We start from the raw sequence: 26,906 nt of genomic DNA, 5'->3' as shown, positions 1-26,906 counted from the left end.
TGATGTCTTGATTCCCAGGTGGAGTTGTTGAGGGTTTATGAGTCTTGAGATCAGGTCAGGTGTTGCTGGTACAATGTTTTCACTTTTTATCTTTTCTTGAAGCAGACAAAGGATATAATTTGGAACAATTTATAGTTTGCTTCAGTAGTATTGAGGTTGGAAGTAGGAAGTTGGAATTCCTTTCGGACCTTCTGGTAGATGATGTGAGTTTGTTTTTACGATGGCTATAACTTAGAATGCAAAAGGAGATGGTAGAAACAGATTTAGAAACAGAGAAGGCTGCATCTGTGGGGATTACTGACATTCAAGGCAGAAGCCAGGGACATCGCAGGGAGCCATCTTTCTCAGGTTGGTGTGATGAGAATGGGATCATTCATTCAACTCATTCTTCAGACAATGCTGATGCAAACATAGAAGATTCTGATTTTGAATTACCTTTGCTTGAAGGAGAAGGGCCAGATAGTGAATGCTTAGGTGGTGTTGGACAAAAATTCACGAAATTTCAGAAGAGAAGTATGCATATTCATGAAGGTCATTCCATTAATAACACAGCTTCCTATATCGAAGGGAATGGAAATGAGACAAACTATGTGTCTTGTAATATTGAAAATGGCTCTGAGAGCCAACAGAAAGTTTCACATTTTAATGTGGATGGCACTGCTTCAAGGGGAACACATAAAACAGTACCAGATACTCAAAGCCCTATATCCGTAGTCATTATTCTTAAGACGCTGTTTTTCGTACTTGTATGGTATGCTTTCAGTACTTGTTTAACTCTGTAAGTTGTCAACTCTACAATAATACTCAGTTTCAGTTCATTTATGCCTTTTTCTTTCACTTCTGGACTGATTGTTTCTTTTGTTTTCTCTTGAGTAGATATAACAAAACACTTTTAGGAGATAAGTTAGGAAAGTTTCCTGCTCCAATGTTGATGAACACCATCCACTTTGCAATGCAAGCTGTTCTGTCCAATGCTATTACATGGTTTTGGGACAAAAGGTTTCAACCCAGAGTAGCAATGTCATGGAGGGATTACTTTATGCGAGGTAAGAATATCATTTTCATGCTCTTTATTTTAGTTTACTTTGGCATCCTGTTGTGGTGTTTGTTCTTAAGTTTGTCTGTGTCATCACAGAACAAATTCCCACATCATTTCTTGTTTGGTGTCTAACACTTTCTGCTTTTCTTTTTTGGTTTTGGGGCTTGGGAGGGGGGGGGGGGGGCACCGAAGAAACTGAAAAACTGGTGATTAACTTAAAATATTAAAGATAATCTTCTGTGTAACTGAGAGTGGAGATTGGTTTGTGATAAGTGGGTTCTCTCTTTTGACATCTTTCTATTTATATCTATCTGCTGTCACAAGTCCCAACCTCCCCTGCTTCTCTTTTTAATCTGACCTTTATATTCATTTGGTGGAAAGGAAAAAAAGGTAGAAATAGCAACAGTAGGATTTTGGTTTGGCTTCATGAGCACACCTTATTCACACTTCATAAATATGCTATAATCTAATGTGAAGGGATCTAGTCAGGCACAGAGGGTTGTTACTTCTATTGATGAATCCTCCTAATAACGGAAGCACCGTTAAAGAGTTGGATAATAACCAATCTCTTAAAACTCCCTAACGTCACTCCACCATCCCAATCTTGTGTAAACTGTAAAACCCTTCTTATCTTTATCTACTGTAACTGAGTCTCCTTATCTAAAGGAACTACTCAGCTATTCTTATGGAGATCAAACTCTCCACCTCTTGTATAAATCTATACGAAGAGATCAATGGAAATCACAACTTTGAATCCCAAATACTCTAGTCTTTTACCTCCTTAATTGTTGGCAAAACTGATTGATGACAGCGAGAGCTGAGGATCTTTTCGATGAATAGAATTGTCATTTATAACTTTTTACAGTGCTCAATTTGTTTCCTATCAATTAGTTTTAATGTGAATGACTAAGTCATGGAAGTTTAGTCTAAAGTATTGTATGGATTTAACCATGTGGACTTGGCACTGATCCAATTAATTTACTTTCTGGTCAAGTTTTTGAGGGTAACGGGAAACTGATACCTCCTTAATCATTGGCAAAACTGACTGATGATGGCGAGAGCTGAGGATCTTCACAATGACAATAATTGTTATTTATAACTGTTTACCGTGCTCAATTTGTTTCCCATCTATAAGTTTATGTGAATGACTAAGTTCAATTTGTTTCCTATCTATTAGTTTTATTGTGAATGACTAAGTCATGGAAGTTTGGTCTAAAGTAAATTGTATGGATTTAACAATGTGGACTTGGCACTGATCCAATTAATTTACTTTCTGGTCGAAGTTTTTGAGTGCAACGGGAAACAAGCTCTTGGGGTGATGTAAGTAATAAGGTTATCCATGTAAATTACTTTCTATTGCCAAGACCTGTGAAAGCAATGATGAGAAGATGTGATATAATGCAAATTGAAGGTTTAACGGACTTGGGAGAGAAAAAATTGACTTGGACTGAGATTGTGAGAAAATACATAAATGCTTATGATTTGATAGAACATATGGTCTTACATTCCTCAAACATAGTTATTAAAAGCTATAAATTCTTTCGGATTGAATCCCACGGAAGGAACAGATCCCTAGTCAAGTAATCTCCTTATATGCAGGTTCCTAGTAAATAGACCCTCCGCTCCTTTCTACATAAGGAATAGCTACTGGAAAGCCTGGAATGAGTCTCCACAGAATTTGAGGTTCTCCTCATATGTTGGGCAGTCGAAGATGTGCCCTATTTGTGTACTATGGAGGGATGGAACATGACTTGTATTATGTTAGTCACAAAATTATTGGAACACCTATACCATACTTGTTCCTTCTTAGGAGTAAACATTTGGGGGTTTCTGGGGATGGAAATCAGTTCAGCTGTGTGAATTTCAGTCACCCTGAGAACCTGCTGTGATGTTAAGAGATAGAATCATACCTACATACACATACACAGAAACACAAACACATTCATGACCTGGAAAGAACAGAATTTTACATCATATATTAATCACTAGTCCATGATGGCGGAGAAGCGGATTTTTCTTTTTCTTTTTGAGCGGTAACAATTTTGAGCAAAATTCAATAATTTTGACCAGTTTAAGTTCTTAACTGAAGGAATAACTTGGATTCTTTTTTTGTAACACTCTGCAGTATCTTTAACTTATCATCCTCAGACATACATAGTTGTGATGGGATACACATTACTTATAAATCTATAGCCTGCTAAATTCATTGCTTTTGGCTGGGAGTGATCCTGAGTAAAACAACACTTTTCATGTGTGATAAAAAATGTGAGAAAGAATTCCTTTTCTCCATATATATAAGCATTATGTGTAAGAAAATTATGAATGTTCAAACCATTGTGGCTATTTTGAGCTAGAATCATTTTCTTGGGTTAGTCTAAGTTGGCTATGTAGCTACAATACTGTGGGCTCAATTAGCCAATGACAAGGGAACTTTGTAGGAAGCATGGTCCAATTGTTTGGATTTATAATTTTGGCTTTCTCTTGGTGCATTTGGGAAGAGAGTAAAGGAGATTCAACAAGTTGAGAATAGATAATTACTTGAATCTGTGTGGATGTGGCCAGTTCTAGTGAGGTGCAATGTCTAAGGAGTTTAGAGGCTTAAAGTTGGGTTAGACACCTTAATTGCAGCCATTCGTAATCAGAAGTCTATACTCAACCTCTCCTTGGAAGGTTTGGATGATCAAGGTTGATCGAGGACAATGAGATGTTTTAGTGGAACGTATGGAGAATGAGCTTCTTCTGATGGTGAGTAGTAAGTGGTCAGTGCAGTTGGTCCGCATGGTCATGTGGTCTATTAGGTTACAGGTGAAAGCATGTTATTTGATTATATCATCTGAAACTTATAGTAGATGGCTCTGAATCTAAAGCTTGTTTGTTTTGGTTGAAAACTCAAATTCCACAGTCTTGATCTGGATGTTGCTCCTAAATTAGTTCTCCTGTGTAGTGAGATTATGTCCAGAATGCACACAATGTGGTAAGTAGATGAAATGGGTGTTGGACTGAATATTTCTAAACTTTATGCATTTAACTTCTTCATTTAACAACTAATGACACAGATGGACTTTTATATAACCTTTTTTACACAGTTGTGCCAACAGCTCTTGGAACTGCACTGGATGTAAACCTGAGCAACGCCTCTCTAGTTTTCATCACTGTCACATTTGCAACTATGGTTTGTTGTTGATCCTTGTTTATTTTTGTGATGATTCATTGTCCTTTAGAATTGAATCTCTCTTCTTATGTAACCTGTTTTGGATTACTAATAGAAAATGGGATTTTATTTTTCTTGTGTAATTTACAGTTTATATATTGTCTATGTTTTTTCCATTTTGCACTAATAGCAAATGAGACTCTGTATATAGTGTATTTTTTTATGTATTTCAAACTTACAATATATGTATTGTCTATAATTTTCTCTTTTGCAATAATGTAAAATGAGTCTTTGTGTTTCTTCTGTTTCTCTATTCTATTTCTAACTTGTGGTCTAACTGTTTTTTATACTTTTCTCTTTTTGCAGTGTAAATCTGCATCTCCTATTTTTCTCCTCCTTTTTGCTTTTGCGTTCAAGTGAGCTTCTCTTCCATTGATATTACTACAAATTCCATATGCAATTTGTTCATAAACCATGTCATATGAGAGTTTCACTGAGCATAAGATACAATGTTAGTTATAGGGGTCCCAACCCATGCATGGGTACCTATAACCTGAGATCCAAGATATTCTGTTCACTAACCTATTTTATGCTGCTGCTCCATGAAATGTCATAATAAATTATAGTGATCTTGATGAATTTTATATATATATATATATATATATGTATATTGAGAGGGGGAGGGTTTGGGGAGGTTAAAAGATTCATTGAATTTTAACCATTAAGATACTTGCAAGTAATATGCCACCTTCCCCCCCTCTCCCCCTTCTTTGTCCCTTTATTTACCTTCATGTTTTATTAAAATGCATTTAATTTTGTAGGTTGGAGACTCCAAGCATTAAACTTCTTGGCATCATATTAATCATCTCTGTTGGAGTTCTATTGACCGGTATTTTCTCCATCGTTGCATTCATCAATTCTTTTATTCCTACTTGGTTGTTTCTAATTATAAATTGTTCATAACCCAACCCGAAGAAAGAAAAAAAAAAAAAAAAAAACCACTTGTTTAGGTTTGGTAGCTATGGCTTCCCATAGGAAAATGGTTCTGCATGGTTCCTTAAAGGTGATCAACTGAAGGATCCTCTGGTTCCATTACCTCTTCCCCTTGACATGTTAAAAAGGAGAGGCCTTTTTCTAATCCAAATTTCAGTCTAATTGAATAAAATGTTTAGAGGGATAGCTCTTACTGACATGAGAGTTTTGATGTAGCTGTATGCACAATTATATTTGTTTGATGCAAATTAGTGTGCATACTTGCAGGTTGCTTGGGTAGGAACCTTGCAAATGGTTTTGTAAAAAACCCAGTTAATCCACCAAGGACTAACTGTTTGACTTGTTACCTAGGCCCCAAAACAGGTAGATCATGCAGGGGGGGGGGTTCTCCCCCCATCTGGAATATCTGAATATCTCTGGCCGGATCAGCATTAACACCCGTTTTGGTTGCTCTATGGAAAGATTCCATGGATCCATTCAGGTTTGAATGGTTTGATGCAGTTTTCAGGATGGTCGAATCTCTTAACCTGTGATCATAGGCTGTAGTTAAAGGGCGTACCCAGTGCACGAAGCTCCCGCCACTGCGGGGTCTGGGTAGAGTCATAATGTATGCATTCTTACCCCCACTTCATGGAGAGGGTGTAGTTAAAGTGGGTTGATAATTCGTATGGGGTTTAAAACACTAATTGAAAGTGATGAGTTTACATGGATTGATGATTAGTCTGGGTTTTAAAACACTATTTTGAAAGTGACGAGTTTACATTAATTAGTTGGAGACATGTACTAGAAAACAAATTCATGTCCTAGGGTAATTCTTGATATTATGGATTTGAAATTAAAATCTAGTAAGTATCCGTATATAACCAGTGTAAAAAATTTCTGATGTTTAATGAAGTTATTCTGTCTAAAACATTTAGTTCACATTTGTAGTTATGTACTATTTCTCTTTTTATAAATTGAGTTAAAACATTTATAATCTTTCTTTTTAGTAATATGAGATAAATATTGTTTGTATGTATCACTGACCTTCAAATGCAGGTTAAATGACTCACAGCTATTGTTTGTATGCATCACTGACCTGCAAATGCAGGTTAAATGACTCGTAGAAATCTATTAAAATCTGTTATAATATAATATTTATTTATATTTAAAATGATAATATATAGAAAATGTAGAACACTGTAAGTCATACATTTCTGCATGTGGCACACTTTTATTTAGAAGCTTCACATTAATCTTTAGTCTTACTTATTTACCTGGATTATGTAAATTTTTATTTGAATATAAAAATACGTAAATTCAAGGAAAGCAACTTCCCCCCACCCCCAAAAAAAAAATAAAAAAAATCATAATCCATATGTAGAAGATGGATGCAATTTAGTCTCTGGCTATTTGTATCCATGACAGCATATCTTCTATTTAATATCTTTTGTTTATTTTATGCAGACGTTTGTTTGGTTGCAACCAGTGTTGGTAGTATAATTGTTTGTCTTTGTGCTTTTACTTTAGCATTTTCCAATATTCTAATATGAATATTTTCTTATATTTCGTTTTATATCTGTAATATTTGGTGTTCCCATTATACGGTCATATCACTGAGTATCTAAACTAATGCTGGAAAATGAGTTTCTGATATCAATAGGAACTGTCAATTATTATTTCATCTTTTTCCTTGGGTTTCTCAATTAAGATGCGTGGTTTCTCATTGTTGAGGTTTAGGGTTTTAAGGGTTTAGCGTTTGGGTTGATTTAAAAGAGAAGGGAGGGTACCATTGGACTAGTCATTCTCTATTGGGGGCCTACCTGGAAATAGACTCCCTGAGTCCCAATATACTAATTCTGGTAGTTAGAGGTTTACATCCTAAAAAGAGAGGAATTATGTATTGTTCTGTTTTTGTTTTTTGATTTTTTCTCTCCCCCCCTCTTCAAAGTAGTTGGGTGACCTTGTTGGTGTCTCTTACTAGTTTTTGAAGTGTATTGAAGGGCACTGCAATATCATCTGATTTGCTAGAGGGAAAGACTTCCAATGGTGGATACATTGATCAAAATGAAGTTTCCATGGTAAACCGCACTTCTGCCGCACCCGCCTCTATTTTAACCATTTATATTTCTTTGAAAAAAGATTAAAAACCATACTTCAAGAGCATGTTCTTTTAATGTTTTGTTTCTTCACATTCTTTAGACATGTTAACTAGTTTGTGTTTTTCGTTCTTAACCTAAAAGTAATATAAAACTAGTTAAGTTCTTCTGAAAATTTTGAATCTAATCTCCAATTCCTTCTTGAGGCATTTCAACTTCAGACTCCTTTTTTTTTCCATTGGCATGAGTTTCTTGAACTGTCTTCTGCCCCTGGCTTTTTATCATTTCTTGTGCAAACTCCTGGCTTCTGAAGGAACTATACTGTTCAGTGTTCATCCTTTAATTCTCTCTTTAGAAGCCTGTGGATGATGCAATATTCAGAACAAGAGTGTACCCTGTTTTTGTGGTGCTTGTCTAATTACCCAAGGGCTGGGATTAGAATAACCATCAGTGATATAGAACCGTAGGTCAAGATTAAATCAAATATGTGAAATGAAGCAACCTGACAAAGAAAAGTCAGATGTGGCCAACAGTATGGTCGAACAGCCTAGGAGAATGGATGAATGTCTCATCAAAATTTATTACCTATCCAACGGTCGAATTGGAAGAAAAAAAGGAGTTATGAAAAATAGAAAGGTACTAAAAATTAGAAACTTAGGATTAGAAACAATAGAAAACAGAAACTAAAGTGAAAAATAGCAAGTGAACATAAAATGGAAAGTGGGGAATGGAATTAGTAAAAGCAATGTAACATAAGGCTGTGTACATTTGCCCCTCCTAGACCCCGCAGTAGTGGGAGCCTTGTGGACTGGGATACTATATATATATTTTTAAGATTCCTTCTGTAACAAATTAGAAACCCAAACCAAAACAAGAAACTCCAACTGTAGGACTAAAAGGAAACTAGAATCCTATGCGCAGGAATAGGACTTTATAAAGAGTCTTAACCTGTTTACATGACTTAAAAATAACCAACTAAATACAACTCTAAGACCCCTTTCACGATTTGATAAGATTCCTAGCTTTAGGAATTTAGAAGATATGGCAATCTTGAGCTTTATGATCTCCAAAACTGGCACCACCATGTGCTGATTTCAAGGAAGAGAATATCACCATACACAGGTTGCTATAAATTGAAGACTGGATTCCTGAAATTTAGGAAAATAACAATTGTGAGCCTCAAACTTCTCTCCCACGACCTGGATTGATGGATGAGTTGTACCAAAACCTGACCCATATGGTCTGGTTGGGTCTGGATTGTGGTCAAAGAACAACCATAGGCAGTTCTCTTCTTCTTCCTTCTTCGATCTGCATCACTTTGTCATTGAGAAGAAGCCTTCTTAATTGCCGTTCTCTTCTCACCTCCCTGTTCCCAATTGCTCAATTTTTTGTTGGTTTCTAGAAGCCTTGAAGTTATTTCATGCAATGTTTGAGATTTTGGTCGAAACTATCGAAATCTTGCGAATTATTTCGGTTTCACCCGAAGTCGAAATGAAATAGCTTGCGACTCTGCAAGAATACAATGTTATGACCGAAACTTTCCGGTTTCAGTCTAAATCATGCTAGGTTGAGGGTTTCAGTTTCGTACTGACCGAAACGTTACATTGCTTTTAGACAAAAGCTATATTTTGATCTAAATTCGTGGTTTTGCCCAATTTCAATAGAAAGTGCTAGAAAACCCCAGTTTTTGGGTTCCTTGGCCAAATCACCTACAAATTTTGGTGGAACAATGTGTTGGAAAGTACTACAACACATCTACAGCGACGATTTGGTGCATTTGTAACCGCCCGGAACTCTATGTGGTACTGACATAGAGTAGGAGGAGTGGCTTTGTAGGGGTCTTTTGGGTTTCGCCTTGGTTGTCTGTTGTACACTTATAGTTGTAATACTTGTACATGTTTTTATAAGTTGTAACACTTTGACATTTAATATTAGTTATATGGTTTTCTTTATTTATAAAAATTCATATATAGTTGTTTTCGTTGAATTTTATGTTATAATACTAAATTATGTGTAGCATAGGCTATATTTGAGAAAGTATACAACCAAGGTACGCCATACATTACTAGCCTAGGATACGAAACTAAACTAGCATTTTGGGTGTGTTTTTTAATAACCTAAAGGTTTCATTATGTTTAGAGATGCTTAATTAGGGTCCTCCGAAGTTTCGGGCCAAAATATAGCCATTTGACCACCGAAATTGTCAAACGAAACCAACTACCAAAACATGTTGGGTTTTGACAGGACGACAAGTTTTCGGTTGAAACCCGAAATATTTTGGTTTCAACCATGGTCGATACTGACTTCTTGAACCTTGATTATGGTACCTTATTAGGTAATTCATGTTTTTGAGCACTACACCATGAACTACTGCTTCACTTATGCTGCAATTTTGTTCCTGTTGGATGTTTATTTGCATCTGTCTGGATGATAAACTCTTTCCTCATTGTTGCTGTTTTATTCTAAAAACATACTTCTTGTGCTTGTCAACCATGTCTAGTCCCTCATTGCCTCGCTGTTGATGTGACTGGACTCACTGATCTATCTTGCAGTTGCAAGGGAAACAGAATTTGACTTTTGGGGTTTCATTTTTATCATGTTTGCTGCTATTATGGCTGGCTTTCGATGGTCCATGACTCAGATTCTTTTACAGGTAAGAATGTTCTGACTTTCTCTCCATGTATCTCTCTACTCTCAGATATCCCTGTCATATTTTATCAATTTCTTTATTTCATGTTTTGGAATAGAATCTGACATTTCATTGTCTGTGGTCACTACTAATTGAAAATCGGCATGAAGAGAGAAGTCTACGGTAAGTAGTTGACTCCTCATTCTTTAATGTCAGTTATTTAGGTTCAATGATTCTTAAAAGGAAAGTACATGGTGATGCATGCATGTGCCTACTGGAGTATAAGGGTGTTTACATGCATGTGGAAATCTTGATTCCACAATGTATAAACCAGACTCAACCTTTTTTGTCAAAGGATAACATGAACTATCTATTTATTCTTTTTTTTTTTTTTGATAATTTATGAAATGTAGATTCAGGACAGTGTGAAATTAACAAGAAAAACAAAAATCTATAAGGTGCTTCTATTTGGGTATTTTCAGGTTTAAAGAATCCTCTTACATTGATGAGCTATGTGGCTCCAGTTATGGCAGTAGCAACTGCTCTACTCTCTCTTACAACGGATCCTTGGGACGAATTCAAAAAGAACAAGTACTTCAATGATTTAGGGCATGTTATTCGAAGCACCCTCCTAATGCTTTTTGGTGGAACCCTTGCCTTCTTTATGGTAATAGTTGGTGTCTGTCTTTTCTTCCTTCCCTATTTTGGGTCACTGAATGTCAATCTGCCATGATTTGGATACTGAGAGTTTTGCAGACCATTCAAAATTTCTATTTGCTACTGTTGCACCATCCTTTCAACCTATCTCACGTTCTTCACTCTATATTCCTTATTCCTTTTGCAGGTTTTGACAGAATATATTCTTGTCTCAGTAACCAGTGCAGTAACTGTAACAATTGCAGGGGTTGTCAAAGAGGCTGTTACTATTTTGGTATGACTTGTCTTGTGAATTATTTTCATGTTTTTTGGTGTTGTATGATGTGCTGGCGCTTTTTATTAATTGATTAGATCTTCCTGGACTATGCTACTTTGTCACAGCTTTGTATCTTTGACATCCCACTTCTTTATTGTAGGAGAAAACCCATTAAGTACATAGGGGATTTGTGCCACAGAGATCAAGAAACCCGAACAGTGGAAACATTGCAAAGAGAAACTTAATCCATACCTGAAACCTAAAGATTCCCAACTTAGCAGTTGAATCTGCTGAGCCATAGCTGACCTTGGTAATTTGGAGAAGCTTGGCGAACTTGGCGAGTTACCCGGATACTTCATATATGATGAACCCCCAACCAATACCTTGTTGACTACGAAGAATAAGAAGATTAGCCCTCCTTTCGACATTTGATGCCCCTGGTTGACAAATGCTAGCCGATACCTAGTACCTATACCCGTTTTTGTATGCATACACCCATATCCTAAGTTTTGGTGGACATGTGGATCCAACTCCTTGAGACATACCCATGCCGGATCCCCGTACCTGAACTCATGTAACTTAGGAAAAGAAATCCAATGACAATGCCAGGTCCTAAATCACTTTAGGATAGTATTCAAACCCCTCTTTTAATATGCAGTGCGATAAATGATATAACTGTATGGCCAGTTTGCCACTTACGAGAGACCCTTCCACTATTGAATTTTAAGAGACTCTTTGCAGTACAGGCTCCATGATGAAGCACACATACCTCTTAAGGCTTGCTGTCAATACATAAGTGTCAGTTGAAGCTGGATCCTGAAACAATTGAGAAAACTATGAATTTTATTGTAGGAGTATTAGTCAATAAACTGCAAAGCAAGCTGTTGGGCAATAATTCTCATGTTATCATGATTGATAGTAGACACGTGGACCAGACAATTGATTGTACAGGCCTCATAATTCCTGATGTAGGATGAAAAGGGATAGCTGTAAATAATTTTTTTTCTTTGTGGGGGTGGGGGAATAAATAGTGCTTTACTTATAATGACATAGAAATAGAGATGAGTACTGTTCTGGGTTCTCTTGAGCAATTGGGAGAGGATTGGTGCCTCCCATGTTAATAAGAAAATTTCTCTTTACTGGGAAACTAAATCTTCCTTTTTTTTTTAATTGCACTTTCAGGTCGCAGTGCTTTACTTCCATGATCAGTTTACCTGGTTGAAAGGGATTGGGCTTGTTATAATCATGGTTGGTGTTGGTTTATTCAATTGGTACAAGTAAGTTGTCTGTCCTTGATTGTCATGGATTGCCAAATAATTTCTTTGTTTTTTCTATTTGTAATAACAAAACTTCATTTCGTTTGTTTATAAGAATGTAACAATTAGATTAACCAATAACCATAGAGCCAAAATAAGATTTGTATACTCATTTGAATTCTTTGGTAGCAAAAGTCCAGTCCATCAAACATTTACCAATTTATGTTGGATTTGTTGCATTTGATGTATGTGTTCATCAAACCCAATTTAATTTGATTAAATAATTAATTACATTTCTTATTTTATGTGTTTGTTTTACTTGTTATATTTTGTGTAACAGTCCAATAGTACCAGTTATTGTTCACAACTATGGACAGACTTGGGCACTCTGTTCTAGGGTTTCCGTATTATATGTTTCCCCAATAGAGATTGGATGAAAATATAAATGTGGGGCATTTTGATGTGTTGAACATTGATCCATTCAAAATTTCTGATGGTTTCACTGCCAGTTGTTTTTGGCAACAAGAATTTCTGGTAGTTACTTTTTCCTATACTTGAGAGGCATTTCGGTTACGTTTATATTTTGTGCGCTTGTGGTGAGCCATTGGTTGATGTCCATTGACAATTGTGTTTGTCGATGATATTATCCTATTTGGGATTATAGAGGTGAAAGCTTATTTGCAACAACATTTTCAAATGAAAGACTTGGGTGCACTCAAGTATTTTCTTGGTATTAAAGTGCTTCAGAGTAAAAAAGGGTTAGTCTCTCACAGAGAAAATATGTTTGGATCTTCTGTCTGAGACCAGTATGCTTGCTTCCAAACCAATCAATACACCTATGGACGGATGGACCCACATCGGAAGTTTGGGACAAATGATGGCGAAGAGCTTGATGATAAGTACCAGTACAGGAAATTAGTAGGGAAATCATTTGCCTTATTGTTTTTTTTTTTTGGATACATTTACCTTATTGTTATTAGACCAGACATATCATTTTTTTGTTGGGGTTATTAATCAGTTTATGGAATCACCTAAGAAGGCTCATTGGGAGGAAGCTTGTTGATATTAAAGTATCTTAAGGGTGCTCCAGGAAACGGGCTCATTTACCGACCTAATTAGCATATTGATGTGGTTGGATACTCTGATGCAGACTGGGCAGGTGTTGATGGTGATAGGAGGTCTACCACGGGTTATTATACTTTTAATCTTTTATTGGTGGCAATCTTGTAACATGGAGAAGCAAGAAGCAAACGATTGTTGTCAGGTCCAATGCTGAAGCTGAGTATAGAGCCATGGCTTATACAACAATCTGGTTAATGTGGTTGAAATCAGTGCTTCAAGAGTTGGGGTTTTCGGTTACTAAACCTATAAAGATGTTCAGTGAAAATCAAACTGCTATCTATATTGACAACAACTATGTGTTTCACGGAAGGACGAAACACATTGAAGTTGATTGTCACTTTGTGGCTTGTGAGGGATGCAATGATGAGGAAGTTGATTGACATTCCGTTCGTTTCCTCTGCAGGTTAGTTGGGTGATATGTTTACCAAGTCTCTGTTTAGTCCCGCTTTCTAGAAAAATTGTTCCAAGCTATGCATGGGTGATCTATATGCTCCAGCTTGAGGGAGGAGTGTTAAGATGTGGTATATGGTACTGCAGAGGTATTCTTGTCATACCTGCGGTATGTTTGTTTTATTGTTGGGTTTTAGTGTCTGCCGCAAGGGCTAATTAAGGGTATTCTTGTCCTTGTAACATTGTATTCTGTTTTTACCCTATTATAATATGATGAGAGGACTGCCTCTAGAGACAGTCAGCTCCTTTCTCTGTCAGCGTTATCTCCTCTTCTTTGTCTCTTGTTCTCTTCTTCTTGTTCTTCTTTTTCCTTCTTCTACATTGCTGGATCTGATCTCCTGTTTCTGATATTGTTTCACTATCCTTTGCTTTGCAGGCAGAAGGGGAATTAGTTGGGGGGGGGGGGGGTTGACAGTGGAGCCTGTCAAATAGGTCACGTAATTAGGATTTGTCTATGGACGTAAGATAATAATACATCGTAACTTTTATCTTTATTGGGAGACATGAATACTTTCTTTCTTACTGTATTTGATTTGTTACATCGGCACCAGATTCTTATCAATATTTTCCACTATTATGAAGGGGCCATTGCTTAGAGCAACTGTAAAAGGTTCGGGCTGTCAAAGAAAATGCCCGGGTTCGAATCTTGAGGGCAGTCACTGTGCTCAAAAAATGCCAAAGGTTAGGACTGCATCCAAACTCACCCCTCCCAGGCAAGGATTCCAAACACAAAATCGGTGATTGAAGCAGTCCCTGCCGATTCCAATCCAGATTGGATCGACCGGAATCGGTCCCAAGAACCCTACAATTGGCTCTCAGATCTGAAAACTTAGAGATTCTAGGGTTTCTTGGCATGAATCGGCTGTGTCGAATCAACCAGAATTGAGACCAGTCACGGTCGATTCAACCGATCCGATTCTGATTTTGAAACGGTGCTCCTAGGACCTTGCATGGGCAGGACCAGCATTGGATAATGGCCCTTTATATCTGCATGGGATAAGAGTAAACTAAAATTAATAATAAAAAAAAATGGACAGAAATCTTGTGTTAAAGGGAAGGGGGCTCCCCATCTTCTCCTTACCAACCACTACCTATTATTAATGTAAAATATGATAATCATGTTTGTATCAAAGGAGTTGTCAAAAACTCATGGTAGTTTGAAGGAAAACCTGACAATTAATTTGATTTGACTTTGTACTTCTCTCTTTTGAGTTCACCATAGGCCAACTTAGGGAAGAAGTAATATTCTGGTAAGGAATTTCTGCCTGCATATTTTCATAAACTATCCAAGTCTTTGGTCATCTATTAGAAAATAAATAAATAAAAATCCCTATCTCAATGCCTACTTTTATGGTATAGAAGGACTCTTTTGTAGTATTAAGGTGATGGCCTAGGTGACAAGGGGACCCTTGATGCTCTAAGGAGATCGATAGCTTTGAATGTCAAGGCATGCCGATCATTCCTAGGGAGAAAAGGGGTGAAAAAGGGTAAGAAAGTGATGCAGCCCTGCAATATGAAGCCCAGGTTACCAGCCAGGCCGAGCATACCAAGGCCATAAGGAGATCGGCTAGGATAGCCCATAACAAGGCCAAGAAGAACCGAGCACATCTGGCCAAGGTTAAGGGTCCAGCACACCTGGCCAAGGTTAAGGGTCCAATCCCTTTGATTGATGCACCTACCATTCTTGGTTGATTGACAATCAATCAAGAATCTCTCCCATTTTGGTAGCACCACAATTTGGGAGGATTTAATTTAAATAAGAGTGATCCTATCTTTGCTAATAAGGAAGTCAATTGGAGGAGATCCACATTCCCAAAGAAGAAAGCCAAAATTATGGAAAGGAATCAGCCAAGCCTTCCCCGATTTGGAGCTCCCCTTGATTGGTTCTTAATATGGAAAGCCCACATGGACACCACTCAAGTTGGAAAGCTTATCAAATGAGATTTGCACATGATTTATTCCTTGCTCCATTAAAGAAAGGTTATTGGCAATTGAAACCACACATGGCAGCCACAAATGGACAATATCTTAGCCACGATTTTGACAGTCCTTGTGATTGCATATAATTGCTTTTATATAGGTTATTTTATTATTGTTAATAAAATCTTAGAATAGTTTTCTTTTTATTTTAATAGCAATATTGTGTCAAGGATCCCATCAGTTAAGGGTTACCTTGATTAGGCTTATTGTCTCTACAAAATCTCAGCTGTAGGATGAATAGCAATAGGGTTTAAGATTTAGAGTTTTATTTTCTATTTAATGTAGCTTGTTGGGACAATAAAGGTAGTGATTAGGGCTGCAACAGGGTCGGGTTGGGCTGGGCTTTATAGAACCCTAGCCCAACCCTAAGTCCCCTTAGCTGGGCCCAAGTCCGACCCGACCCTGACTCAGGGCCAGAAAAATCCAACCCTGACCCACCCCCAGGGTCGGGCTGGGCCGACCCTAATTGGTCCTGATCATGGGGAGGGGGAAAGAAATGCATGGGTTGAAATGGGCTGGGAAGAACTTATTAATTTTACATAAAATAACAATATAATAAATTATATTATAACACTTATTGTCTTCATATATAGTATATTATATAAAAAAATGTGGGTGAAATTTAAAGTTCATAATGTATAATTTATATCAATATATATTTTATAGTATAACTTAAATCAGGGTCGGGCCGGGCCAGGCCAAGCTTAGCTCGAGGCCTCAACCCTAACCCGACCCGACCCTAACTCAGGGCCAAAAGTTTCCAGCCCTAACCCGCCCTCAGGGCCAAATATCTCAGCCCAGACCCTGTTTGGGCTCAGGGCGGGCCAGGGCGAGTTCGGGCCGGCAGGGCCAAACTTGCACCCCTAGTAGTGATTATTGGAATGAAATTTGAGACCTTAGTCTCTGGAGCTCAAGAGAGTTTCTCCCCTGCAATTGTGTTGTGCTTGTTCGATTGATCAACTCCATGACGAATTAAAGCGTTCTCGATTCTTCCGATCCATAGCCGCCACGAGGTTGCATTAGAAAGGAAGAAAAGGAGGAGAAGACTCATTTGGAATCGGTTAATGAGTAAACTTCGTATTTTGTTTTTTTTTATTGCAGCATTCCAAGTCAGGAGTGTAATGTTTTGGTAGGGAAAATTTTCTCTATCTTTATATGTTGGTTAGTTAAAACTATAATGATGTGTAATTTTAGTCATAATATGATGGATACTGACATGGTGTGAATTGGGGAAAGGGAGATACCGCAATGTGACTATTTTAGATATCTGGGGTTAATCATAAATAAAGAATGTGACACTGTGACAAAGGATGATATTTCATAGAGAATTAAAGTGGGATGGATGAAGTGGAGAGGTGTGTCTGGAGTGTTGTGTGACTAACGTATTCCTTTAAAGCTTAAAGGAAAGTTCTATAGGACTGTTGTACAACCAGTTATGATGTATGGGGTAGAATGTTGGGTAGTTAAGAAGTATCATGTTGAGAAGCTATGTGTGGCAGAGATGAGGATGTTAAGATAGATGTGCGGAAAAACTAGGAAAGATTAAAGAATGACTGAATTAGAGCTGACTTGGGAGTCGCTCCGATCAATGACAAGATCCGAGAGAGTTGTTTGAGATGGTATGGTCATGTTCAATAGGGGCCTAGGGATGCCCCAGTAAGGAGTGATATGATCCCGATTGAAGGAGCTAAAAAAGCTAGGGGCAGGTCTTAAATGACCATAGGAAAAGTTGTGAGGCCCTGACATGCATAGTCTAGGTCTTGTACCAGGTATGACCTCGGATAGAGCCTAATGGAGGGCAAGGATCCATGTAGCAAACCCCATTTAGCTGAGATTCTCCTTACTTGCTGGGCTGTGCCTCTTTCCTCGTACTTTCATCTTTCATTTTTCTTTTTCCTTTTATTTTCCATCTTTCATTTGTCATTTTCCATTTTGCATTTCTCATCTCTTTTCCCATCCCTCTTCATCCCCCTTTTTTGTTTAGACCTCAGTTTTCCTTACTCTGTTTTGTTTGGATCCATGTAGCCTACCCCATTAAGTTGGGATAAGGCTGAGTTTGTTGTTCTTGTTGTTAATTGAAACTATAAAATTTCTCTCCATCTGAAGTCCAGCTAACCTGGTACTAGAATGATACTTGGGTGTATTGATAAGTCCATTCAATTTTATGGGAAGCTCTACTGTTCTTGATTTAGTTGATTAACATTGCAGTGGTAATTTGTCCAGAAGTTTTATAGCAACAAATAAGTGAAATAACCCAATTGCAATTGAAGCTTTAGATCCCACATCTTATTGTGAAATTTCTTGGATGCAATCAAACCATGTTAACTTTGAATCTTTGAAATCTAAAATGGACAAAATTCTGTGCCCAATATTTTTAAAATAAATATATAAAAAAGAAATTGTAGGCCCCATATTGTCATATGTAGCTCTACAAATTTTCTGTTCAAAAGTTCTCCACGTGTTTTAGATAGTAGATAAGTATTAACTGACTCGGGCAATCGTGTTGACCCCATATCTTAGCTCTAGTTGTGATTGTTGACTGAAGTCTTTTGATTCAATGAATATTCAATCTCACAAATATTCTTTTCCCTATCCCTGTTTATTTAACATGTTGATCCTGGTCAAGCTGAACCCGTTAAGACTTTTGAGGCCATTAAACTATATCAGGTCCAAGTGAGCAACAGAGCTTGGCTGAAATATAGAATTACTGAGAAATATCCTCAAGTATTTATTGGGAATGCTTGGATAATTGTTTAATCTTTCAGTTGCTTTAATTCTCTGAGAAATGTGCTCTATTTTCTGGCTTACAGCTGCTTCCCTAAGACACAACTTTGTCTAATATGCCTCTATGCATCATTCTTCAATCTCAGATACCAAAACCTACAGAAGCACCATGAAATTGAAAATGATGAAGCAGGATCTGTCTCCACGAACGTTGCTGCAAGATATGTTATCCTAGAAGAGATGGAAGACCAAGATGATGATGCTTGACTTTTCCTGTGATCAGCTTGATTTAATGAACTAATGTGAGTCTTGCTGGATGCTTACTTGAATGAACATCATGAATTGCCAAAATTGAATTTGAAGCCTTGTCGTTGTTTTAATTTTGTTTCCTTACAACCTTGCACCTTGTTGTCCATGATAAACAGGATCTTTTCTGCACAGATTCTCTTTTAGAGTCAAATATAATCAGTTAAAATGTAACCTCTTAGATCTGTAATTTTTATCCTAAACTGGAGATGGGCTAAGAAATTATAGAAATTCTTCACAGTTAGTGCTTAGTCTTAACTTGTTAATTCTCATAGGCCAATTCTAGACCAGTCTAGAGCTTTATCATCCAATGAAGAGACTTGTTTTGCACTTTTGCATGGTATATTATTATTTGGGTACAATCCAATATCAAAGCCTCAAGGGGCCTTCTTTTGAACAGTCAGAATCATCTGTCCACAATCCAAAACCAGTGTTTAAGAATTTATTGTTTAGTTAGTGAAACTTCAGATCTGAAACAACCAATAAAGGAAGAAAAATAACAGTAAAGAGAAGAGAAGAAGAGATGTGGCAGCAAGAAGAATGCACTACCGATTGGAGAGATGCCTCCAATCGGTAGGTATAGTGTATATATATAATAAAGAATCAAATACAAAGACAAATATACCCTTACTAACATACCACACATGTGCACCCCTACTTTATGTACTAAACACATAATAATGAACTAAACCACAAGGGTATGACAAGTATGCCCCTTGCGGTATAACAAAAAATAAGCTACTTAACAGGTCGGATTACTAAGTAGCATATACTAGCATGCTCTTGCATACACCTGTGAATTATGAAAATATGACCCACAATTTTACTTTTCAAGCTTAACATTCCAGCATTCTGGTTATCCTCATTTTCTGGTTCTGAAGTATAATATTACTATTTTTTTTGATCAACAGTCTCCACCATGGCCCACCAGGCTTTCTTTGTGGCCCCAAATATCTACCACGTGGCAGTTCAGTTGAGGCTCAAATTTTATAGACAGAGAGACCCCAAAGTCCCCTTCTCACATGTCAATTTTCTGCACAAATAGAGTTGGCCACATGGCAAAATAAAGATTTTAAGTCTAGGACTACCAAGAGGATGCACACTAATGCATGGGCAGAGTATGCATGCCAATACAGGGGAGGGTTTTTGAATTGACTAGGCTCTGAAATTTAATATGGTTATCTATACCATGTCTTCTCCATCCAATTGCCACATCATGCTTCTACGTGACACACTGAGGTGGCCCACTTTGGAAGCCCTTCCTATCTGGGCCTTGCAAAGGTCATTAGTCCGTTTTGAATCTTTCTATGAGAGAAAATAAAGGCTGGAATGAATTGTGCAACTTCTACCAGTCACCTTGTAATTGCATCCACCTAAAGACTTATTTAAATTCAACCCAACTAATTAAGCCTTAACAACTAATGGGGGTCAGCAACACAATTGCTCTTCTTTCATTCTGCCTTATTTAAAGCCATTGCAACTAGCTAAATAACTTGATTCCATAAATCACTAGAAGCATGTTTAAAGGCACAAAGGCTTACGAACCTTTCATCAACCACTAATTACTGAAAATTCATTAGAGAATAACTAATACTGAATAGAAACTCAAATTAGAAAAATGGAAGGAGGTAAGGAATTGATTCTAACATTAGTCTAATGAAGAAAATGACATTAAAGCATAAATAGATTAATAAATATTATGCATTTTAAAGGAGGACATAAGAGCATGAGAAACCGAAGACTATACTAAGTTTTCAAACCAATACACTGAATGTTGCATGTTGTTTCTGTCTGATCTTTTTCCTTATAAGAAAGATGGAGAAGACAAAAAGGGATGCCCATCCTGGGAGTCCTAACTCCTAACTCCTGAGAGGCTAGTATGAGAGAAAGGTGAACTGAAGATTTCTAACCATAGTAGTTCTAGAACCTTCTATAATGTGTTTGGAAATGAAACTTACATCATTACTCTCAGGCATGTGCCTATCTGGAAAATACATGCAATCAGATGCTTGATTGGCATTGGGATCTACACAAAGAAACCAGGCAAGAACCTAGTTCACATTCTCAAAGGCAGGATACCTTGTTGTCTTGAAAAGTCCCCTTGGTGCACCATTATTAAAACAAATTTTAAACCTATCACTGTTTGAATGTTTTTTCTATGGACAGCTAAACATAAAATGTGTTGTATATTAGATAAAAAAAAAAAAAAAAAAAAAGAGTACTAGTTTAACTACTAGATTCAGCAATTAGATGCTTAAACATCAGCTGGTGGGGGGTAGGTCTGTACAAAAATATAATGAGCAAATGATATTCTCTATTGCTCACATGAGTTGATTCAACTCTCTAGTAATGGTCTTCTTGGTGAATAAAGTCCATTGAATATGTATATACTTCTGAAAAGGGAAAAGAAGGCATAGTGATGTAGGCTTGTACACTTAAAACCCATTTTTATTCTGCTTCTTGCTTCAGCTTATGAATTTGCATAACCACATACTCTGTGCAGTGGATCAATGTTGTTCAGGTTCAACAAATGGTACTTAGGTTTCCTCATGGATGATGGTTGCTTAACTGATGTTCTCGTGGAGAAACTTGTGAGAAGTAATGCTGTTGGCCAACCTCAGAAATGCAGCTTCTTCTAATCTTGACCAGGTCAATTTGTTTGCTTATGTAAGCTTTACTCTTATGATTTTATGGTTTCTTGATGAAACCATCGGTGGAAAGTTTGCATGGATAGAAAGTATAAGCAAATTGGCCCCCATGTTGGAAGATTTTGACCAGATGACATTCATTTGCTGATGGAAATTGTCTCAAACTTGCAGTTTATGATTTTTTTTTTTAAATCAGGATCAGTTTATGAAATGTTATTGTATGTGATAGTACCCATAAAAAAAATACACGAATGTAATTATAAGTGACAGAAAAGGGGAAAAAATGAATTCAATCGAATCTTATTCTTGTGGTTTTTATCTATGGGTAAATCTATTTGTAACCAAGCTGATTACAACAGATTTTATAACCTCTTTTTCTAACCCTACCTCCCTCTTTTGAGCAATTTAGAATTGGAGACAGAATGAGTAATTTCACTTTTGGCTTGGTTCAGTTGATTCATTCAACTTGAGCAAAAGCCACAAAAATATAGGTGAGTTCAACCAAAATATCTATTACTCCTATATGTGGATTTCAGGGGAGGAGAGCGAAAATAATTGAAAACCAATATGAGAAGGTGGACTCCCCTATGTTGCTTGCTCGGAGTACCCTTTTCCTAAAGTTAAAACAAATCGTGCAACATTGCCAAACTCCATTTTAAATTTATTTTCAATTTTTTCCCTACTCAGGCATCCCTTTCTACTTTCCATTTCTGTTATTTCTTTTCCTACACTTACTATCTTCTTAAGCCCTTAAATAGCTAAATCAAGAAGTCAAATGAATGCAAATAAACCATATTTTCTAGTATCTTATTCCCAAACATTCTCCCTTTGAATTTTTGTTTTTTGGGGACAAAATTAAGTTAACTACTTGCGTTATATTTGTAAGGGAAAATCTTATTGTAACCAAAATGGTGAACTAAGAAGTTGTAACGATTTTATTTTTTTGTCTTTTTAAGATATCAAACTTTTCTTTTTTAATTTCTGTTTTTTTTTTTATAGAAACTTTTCTTTTTCAATTTCAATGAGGGCAAATTCTGTCATTTCACATATATATATATATCCAGGCGTGCTCACCCATTGACCTAGAAGCTTGTGTAGACTCTGTAGAGATCATGCTACCAAGTAAAGATCTCTTGTCCATACATAAAATAAGAGTCAATTAAAGAAGGTTACAACTTCTTTATTCACTAATTTGGTGACAAGAAGTTTCACCCATTTGTAAAATTTTTCTCTCGAGTTCTTTTAAATAATGTGAACTTTTTCTCTTTTTTGGGGTTAATAGAAAGAGTACTGATTCAAAAACTTGAAATGAATAGTTCAAAGTATAACTGCTAAATGGACACCATCTTTTGTAGGAAAGGAATTCCAGTAGTTTAGACAAAAGGTTCCAATTGAATTTCAAACAATAACCTTTTAACCATTACTGTCTAGCACTTCGCAATTAAAGCTGGACACGCTGGTTTGTTGGAGAGGATCTGAATCCATTAAAGTTATGCTGATGTTCTAGTAAGATCGCATTGGCTGGATCGGTCAATTCGAATCGTAATAGTTGACACCGATTCCAATTCAGATTGATTGATCGGTACTGAATTTCTAGGGTTAAGGCACATTTTGGTCAATTCTAATCTTCTTGAATGATCCAAACCGATTTAAGTCTAATTAAGATCGGAATGGGCCGAGACCCTTGTAGAGGAAGCTGATGAGACATACCAACAACTTAAGCGAGTCCATTAGGACAGCAACCCTTTAATGGACCCATATGTCAAGGTAGTTATTGTTTGCTGCTAATTTTAGCATTTTATTCAAAGTTGTCGACTTGTGAACCAACGAAAAAACAAAGGTATCTGTCATTAACCTCATAGAAATGAGAAGACATTCCCCAGAGAATTAAAGCTAAATCATTTTTTGGATCGGAATTTTGTTGGAAAATGAAAACATTTCGAGTAATAGTGTCTTAGAACATTAAGAGTTAAGACATCATATGTCGTAGATATATGTGAAAAATTAGAGTGCCCAAATCTGTATAGTTCTACTCCCAAATAAATTAAGGTATTAATCTTACGAAAATTAAAAGCCCAATTCTCATAATGCAAATTAATTATTTTTTAAAGCATTCGAATAATTATCCAAGAGTCCACGATTTTTTCAGAAGATGTCAAGTCAGACTATAGAGGGCGGGCCTTGGTGCAATGGTTAAGGTTGCTCCATTGTGACCTGGACTCACGGGTTTGAGTCTCGAAACAGACTCTTTGCAAAAGCAAGGGTAAGGCTGTACATTATGTGATTCGAGTTTACCTTTTTTTGTTCTTTTTCAAGTCAGACTATAGGGCTTGCGCAAACCTATATAGTCCCACCTGTGAAATGACCACCCCACGGCCCCATCCCTGTTTTTGCTGTCGTTCAGCGGGGATGGACGGTCCAGCTCCGCCACGGCTGGACAGAATCCTTTCCCATAGCTATAACTGCATGACCATTGCTTTGTGAAAGGGTATTTGAGGGAATTCTTCAACTACAGCCGGTGAGTACTGAGTCCATTACGGCTTGGCTTTCACTGAAGGGTTTCTTCATTGCACGTTACAGAGGTTTCTTCGTTGCGTTCGGAAGGTTATTCCAAATTTCCAAGACTTTCCTTCATCTCTACATGAAAGAGCAAAGACAGAGCATTGCTTTGTGAAGAAGAAAATTGTACTTCACTCCACCATTCTTTTATTCTCATGAATCACACATATATTTAGAAGTTACTACAATGACAGATGCTGTGATACTAAGCTTTAAGTTTTAGTTAAATTCCAACCAATATAGAAGATAACTATTAACTAATCAGCTGCAGAGACTCACCAAGGCACCAACCCTTCGTTATGGTGGTTCATTTAAAGGGCCCACTTGAAAAAGTGTACCTATCATCTTGAAAAAGCATTGATTACCAACCATTTCCTCTTCATTCCTTGATCCTACTCTTGGGATCACTTTCCTCCAAAGGAGATCATCAGGGGAAGCCATACCCACCTTGTAAGATTAACAACTGTATCAAATGGTTTGATTTTGCTCTATAAACTCAGAGTGGAAACTCAAAACAACCCTCACCAATTAAGCAATATAGCACTATAAGTGTGTAGTACTATGTGATTGTAGGTTACAAATCAATGGAGCAATACAAGAATTCAGGTTCGTTATTCTTATTTCTTCTACTGTTCCTATCTTTCTGTGGGTTCTTTTCTGCAGACTCTGTTCAAGCAGATAATTATATATCTGCTGTGGGTGACTCTGGGATGAGAAGGGATAGTCTGAGAGTGGCAATTGAGGCTTGGAACCAATGCAATGAGGTCGGAGAAGAAGCTCCCAACATGGGCAGTCCAAGGGCTGCTGACTGCTTTGACATCTACAAAGCTTTACCACAGGGTAATGCCATTCATCTATTGATGATTTATTTTTCTGGGTTTTTCAGTATTGTTGATATTTACCACAACCATATAATACTCTCTTGGTTTCTTCTAGTTTTCAGTAGGGAAGGACTGCAACATTTGCAATATGATCCCTTATATGTTGGTTCATAGGGTCATAGAGGAAGACAACAAGCTAGGAGTTGGGGACCCTTTTCTTGGGTTGGATCAAAAGGCCTTAACCAATGTGGACCTTTATGCTGCTGAGAAAGAACTGTATTTGGGTTCCAAATGTCAAGTTGATGACACCCCAAATCCATGGCAATTCTGGATGATTATGCTCAAGAGTGGTAATATGGACACATATGCTGCATTGTGTCCAAAGAATGGCAAGAAGGTTGGACCTTATGGTCCAGATCCTGGGTTCCCATGTTTTGGTAACGGGTGTATGAATCAACCATTGATCTTCCACAATTACACAACCTTGCAAGGACCCAATATGACTACTCTAAGAGGAAGCTTTTGCGGGACTTGGGATTTGGATTTCAGCAAAGGAATGGTAGGAAACATTTCTTACTATTCAGTGACTTGGGAGAAAGAAGTAGGAAAAGGAGCTTGGGTTTTCCATCATGTACTAAGGACATCAAAGAAGTACCCATGGTTGATGCTCTACTTAAGGTCAGACGCGACGACAGGATTTTCTGGTGGCTATCACTATCCCACGAGAGGGATGTCGAAGCTCGTAAGTTATATTCTCTTTCCTAAATATATACATATATGTGTTCGATAAAAATTCCTGTATAGGGTTTCGCTATAAATTTGTAACAAGGTTCTTTCTTCATCTTCCTTTATCCTAATATATACATATATGCTTCTCATGGAGTAACTAATTTAATTGCAGATTCCAGAGTCACCAAATTTTAAGGTGAAATTCACATTGAATGTCATACAAGGAGGAGGTCCTAAGAGCCAATTCTACCTAATGGACATGGGGAGTTGCTGGAAGAACAATGGCCAGCCTTGCAATGGCGATGTAACAACCGATGTTACCCGTTATAGTGAGATGATCATTAATCCTAGCGCAAGTTCATGGTGCAGTCCCACCAACCTTAAGGCCTGTCCTCCATATCACACCTTCCCCAACGGTACGCGAATTCATCGTAATGACACTGCTAACTACCCATATGAAGCCTACCATTTTTACTGCTCTCCGGGCAATGGCGACCACCTTGAGGCGCCTTACACATTGTGTGATCCATTTAGCAATCCACAACCACAAGAGATACTGCAAATACTACCACATCCAGTATGGGGAGACTATGGATACCCAACCAAGCAAGGTGAGGGATGGATTGGGGATCCAAGGACTTGGGAACTTGATGTTGGGAGATTATCACAATCCCTCTATTTCTACCAGGTATGCAATTTCTTCTTCAATTCTTGAACCAATGGGATTTTTTTTTCCGGGTTGGACTGTTTGGGTTCAGTTTCACCGGTTTCAGTGTGAGAATGAGTGAGTCCAAAACATGATCCAATAAGGGTGCACTGGTTTCGATTTGATTTCGGTTTGATTTTGCCAACACAAAATGTAATATTAATTATGTGTTTCTCTAATTTCATTAGGGTTTAGGAACTTTATTCACTAACTATATTAGTTGGGATCTCTATGCAGGATCCAGGGACACCACCAGCAAAGAGAAAATGGAGCTCTATTGATTTAGGAACTGAGATATATATCAATGCCAATCAAGTTGCTGAATGGACTGTTAGTGACTTTGACATTATTGTTCCCAAACAATGAGATAAGGGGCAATTTTAGCTTCAAGCCAAAAAGGGATTTTTGTGTTACTCCCTGGTGTAATAGTATTTTACTTCATTTTTAGTTGCAGTGGGTGCAAGGATTATGTCTGTTGGGTTTTAGTCCAAAAGGGCTCGGAAACATGGCAAAATAAAATCACTTTCTTTAGAAATGCAAGGGAGAGTAGGCTATGTAACTGAAATATGGGGCTTGAAATCTCACATTTGGCCAATGTTAATGCTGGATTAACCAAATCATCACTCCACATGATTCAAATCATACCAAAATGGCAGATGTTCTACTAAGCTCATGAACATGGCCAAGTGAAAAATGTTAAAAAATCCCACGAAAGGGAAAGTTCTCATAAAGTTATACCAACCGTGTAAGTAACTCAAAATTTTACTACACGTTAGATTTTCCCACTAAGTTCCTCAGAAAA

At 37.3% G+C, this 26,906-nt stretch overlaps 2 protein-coding genes across 4 annotated transcripts; both read left to right on the top strand.

Annotated features, from left to right (window-relative positions):
- The first annotated feature begins 153 nt into the window (after positions 1–153).
- LOC122649955 (probable sugar phosphate/phosphate translocator At1g06470) lies at positions 154–21,147 on the top strand. 2 transcript variants are annotated; one of them, XM_043843220.1, is made up of 12 exons: positions 154–778; positions 877–1,046; positions 4,126–4,211; positions 4,557–4,606; positions 5,012–5,079; positions 9,814–9,914; positions 10,061–10,073; positions 10,373–10,557; positions 10,735–10,821; positions 11,986–12,080; positions 18,482–18,616; positions 21,093–21,147. In XM_043843220.1, exons 1-11 carry the CDS (start codon positions 237–239, stop codon positions 18,600–18,602), a joined length of 1,518 nt encoding a protein of 505 aa, XP_043699155.1. In that variant the 5' UTR covers positions 154–236; the 3' UTR covers positions 18,603–18,616; positions 21,093–21,147. The 2 variants fall into 2 exon arrangements, with proteins under 2 accessions (XP_043699155.1, XP_043699154.1); XM_043843219.1 differs by lacking the exon at positions 21,093–21,147 and having other exon boundaries at positions 18,482–18,743.
- Positions 21,148–24,355: 3,208 nt separating this feature from the next.
- On the top strand, positions 24,356–26,530 carry LOC122649953. 2 transcript variants are annotated; one of them, XM_043843217.1, is made up of 4 exons: positions 24,356–24,688; positions 24,792–25,411; positions 25,571–26,086; positions 26,342–26,530. In XM_043843217.1, exons 1-4 carry the CDS (start codon positions 24,433–24,435, stop codon positions 26,468–26,470), a joined length of 1,521 nt encoding a protein of 506 aa, XP_043699152.1. In that variant the 5' UTR covers positions 24,356–24,432; the 3' UTR covers positions 26,471–26,530. The 2 variants fall into 2 exon arrangements, with proteins under 2 accessions (XP_043699152.1, XP_043699153.1); XM_043843218.1 differs by having other exon boundaries at positions 24,473–24,688; positions 24,785–25,411.
- The last annotated feature ends 376 nt before the right edge of the window (positions 26,531–26,906 follow it).

Source organism: Telopea speciosissima, chromosome 2 (assembly GCF_018873765.1).
Source record: "Telopea speciosissima isolate NSW1024214 ecotype Mountain lineage chromosome 2, Tspe_v1, whole genome shotgun sequence".
Lineage (NCBI taxonomy): Eukaryota > Viridiplantae > Streptophyta > Magnoliopsida > Proteales > Proteaceae > Telopea > Telopea speciosissima.
Note: the sequence above shows the minus strand (reverse complement) of the source record. Positions and strands in the feature narration are given on the sequence as shown.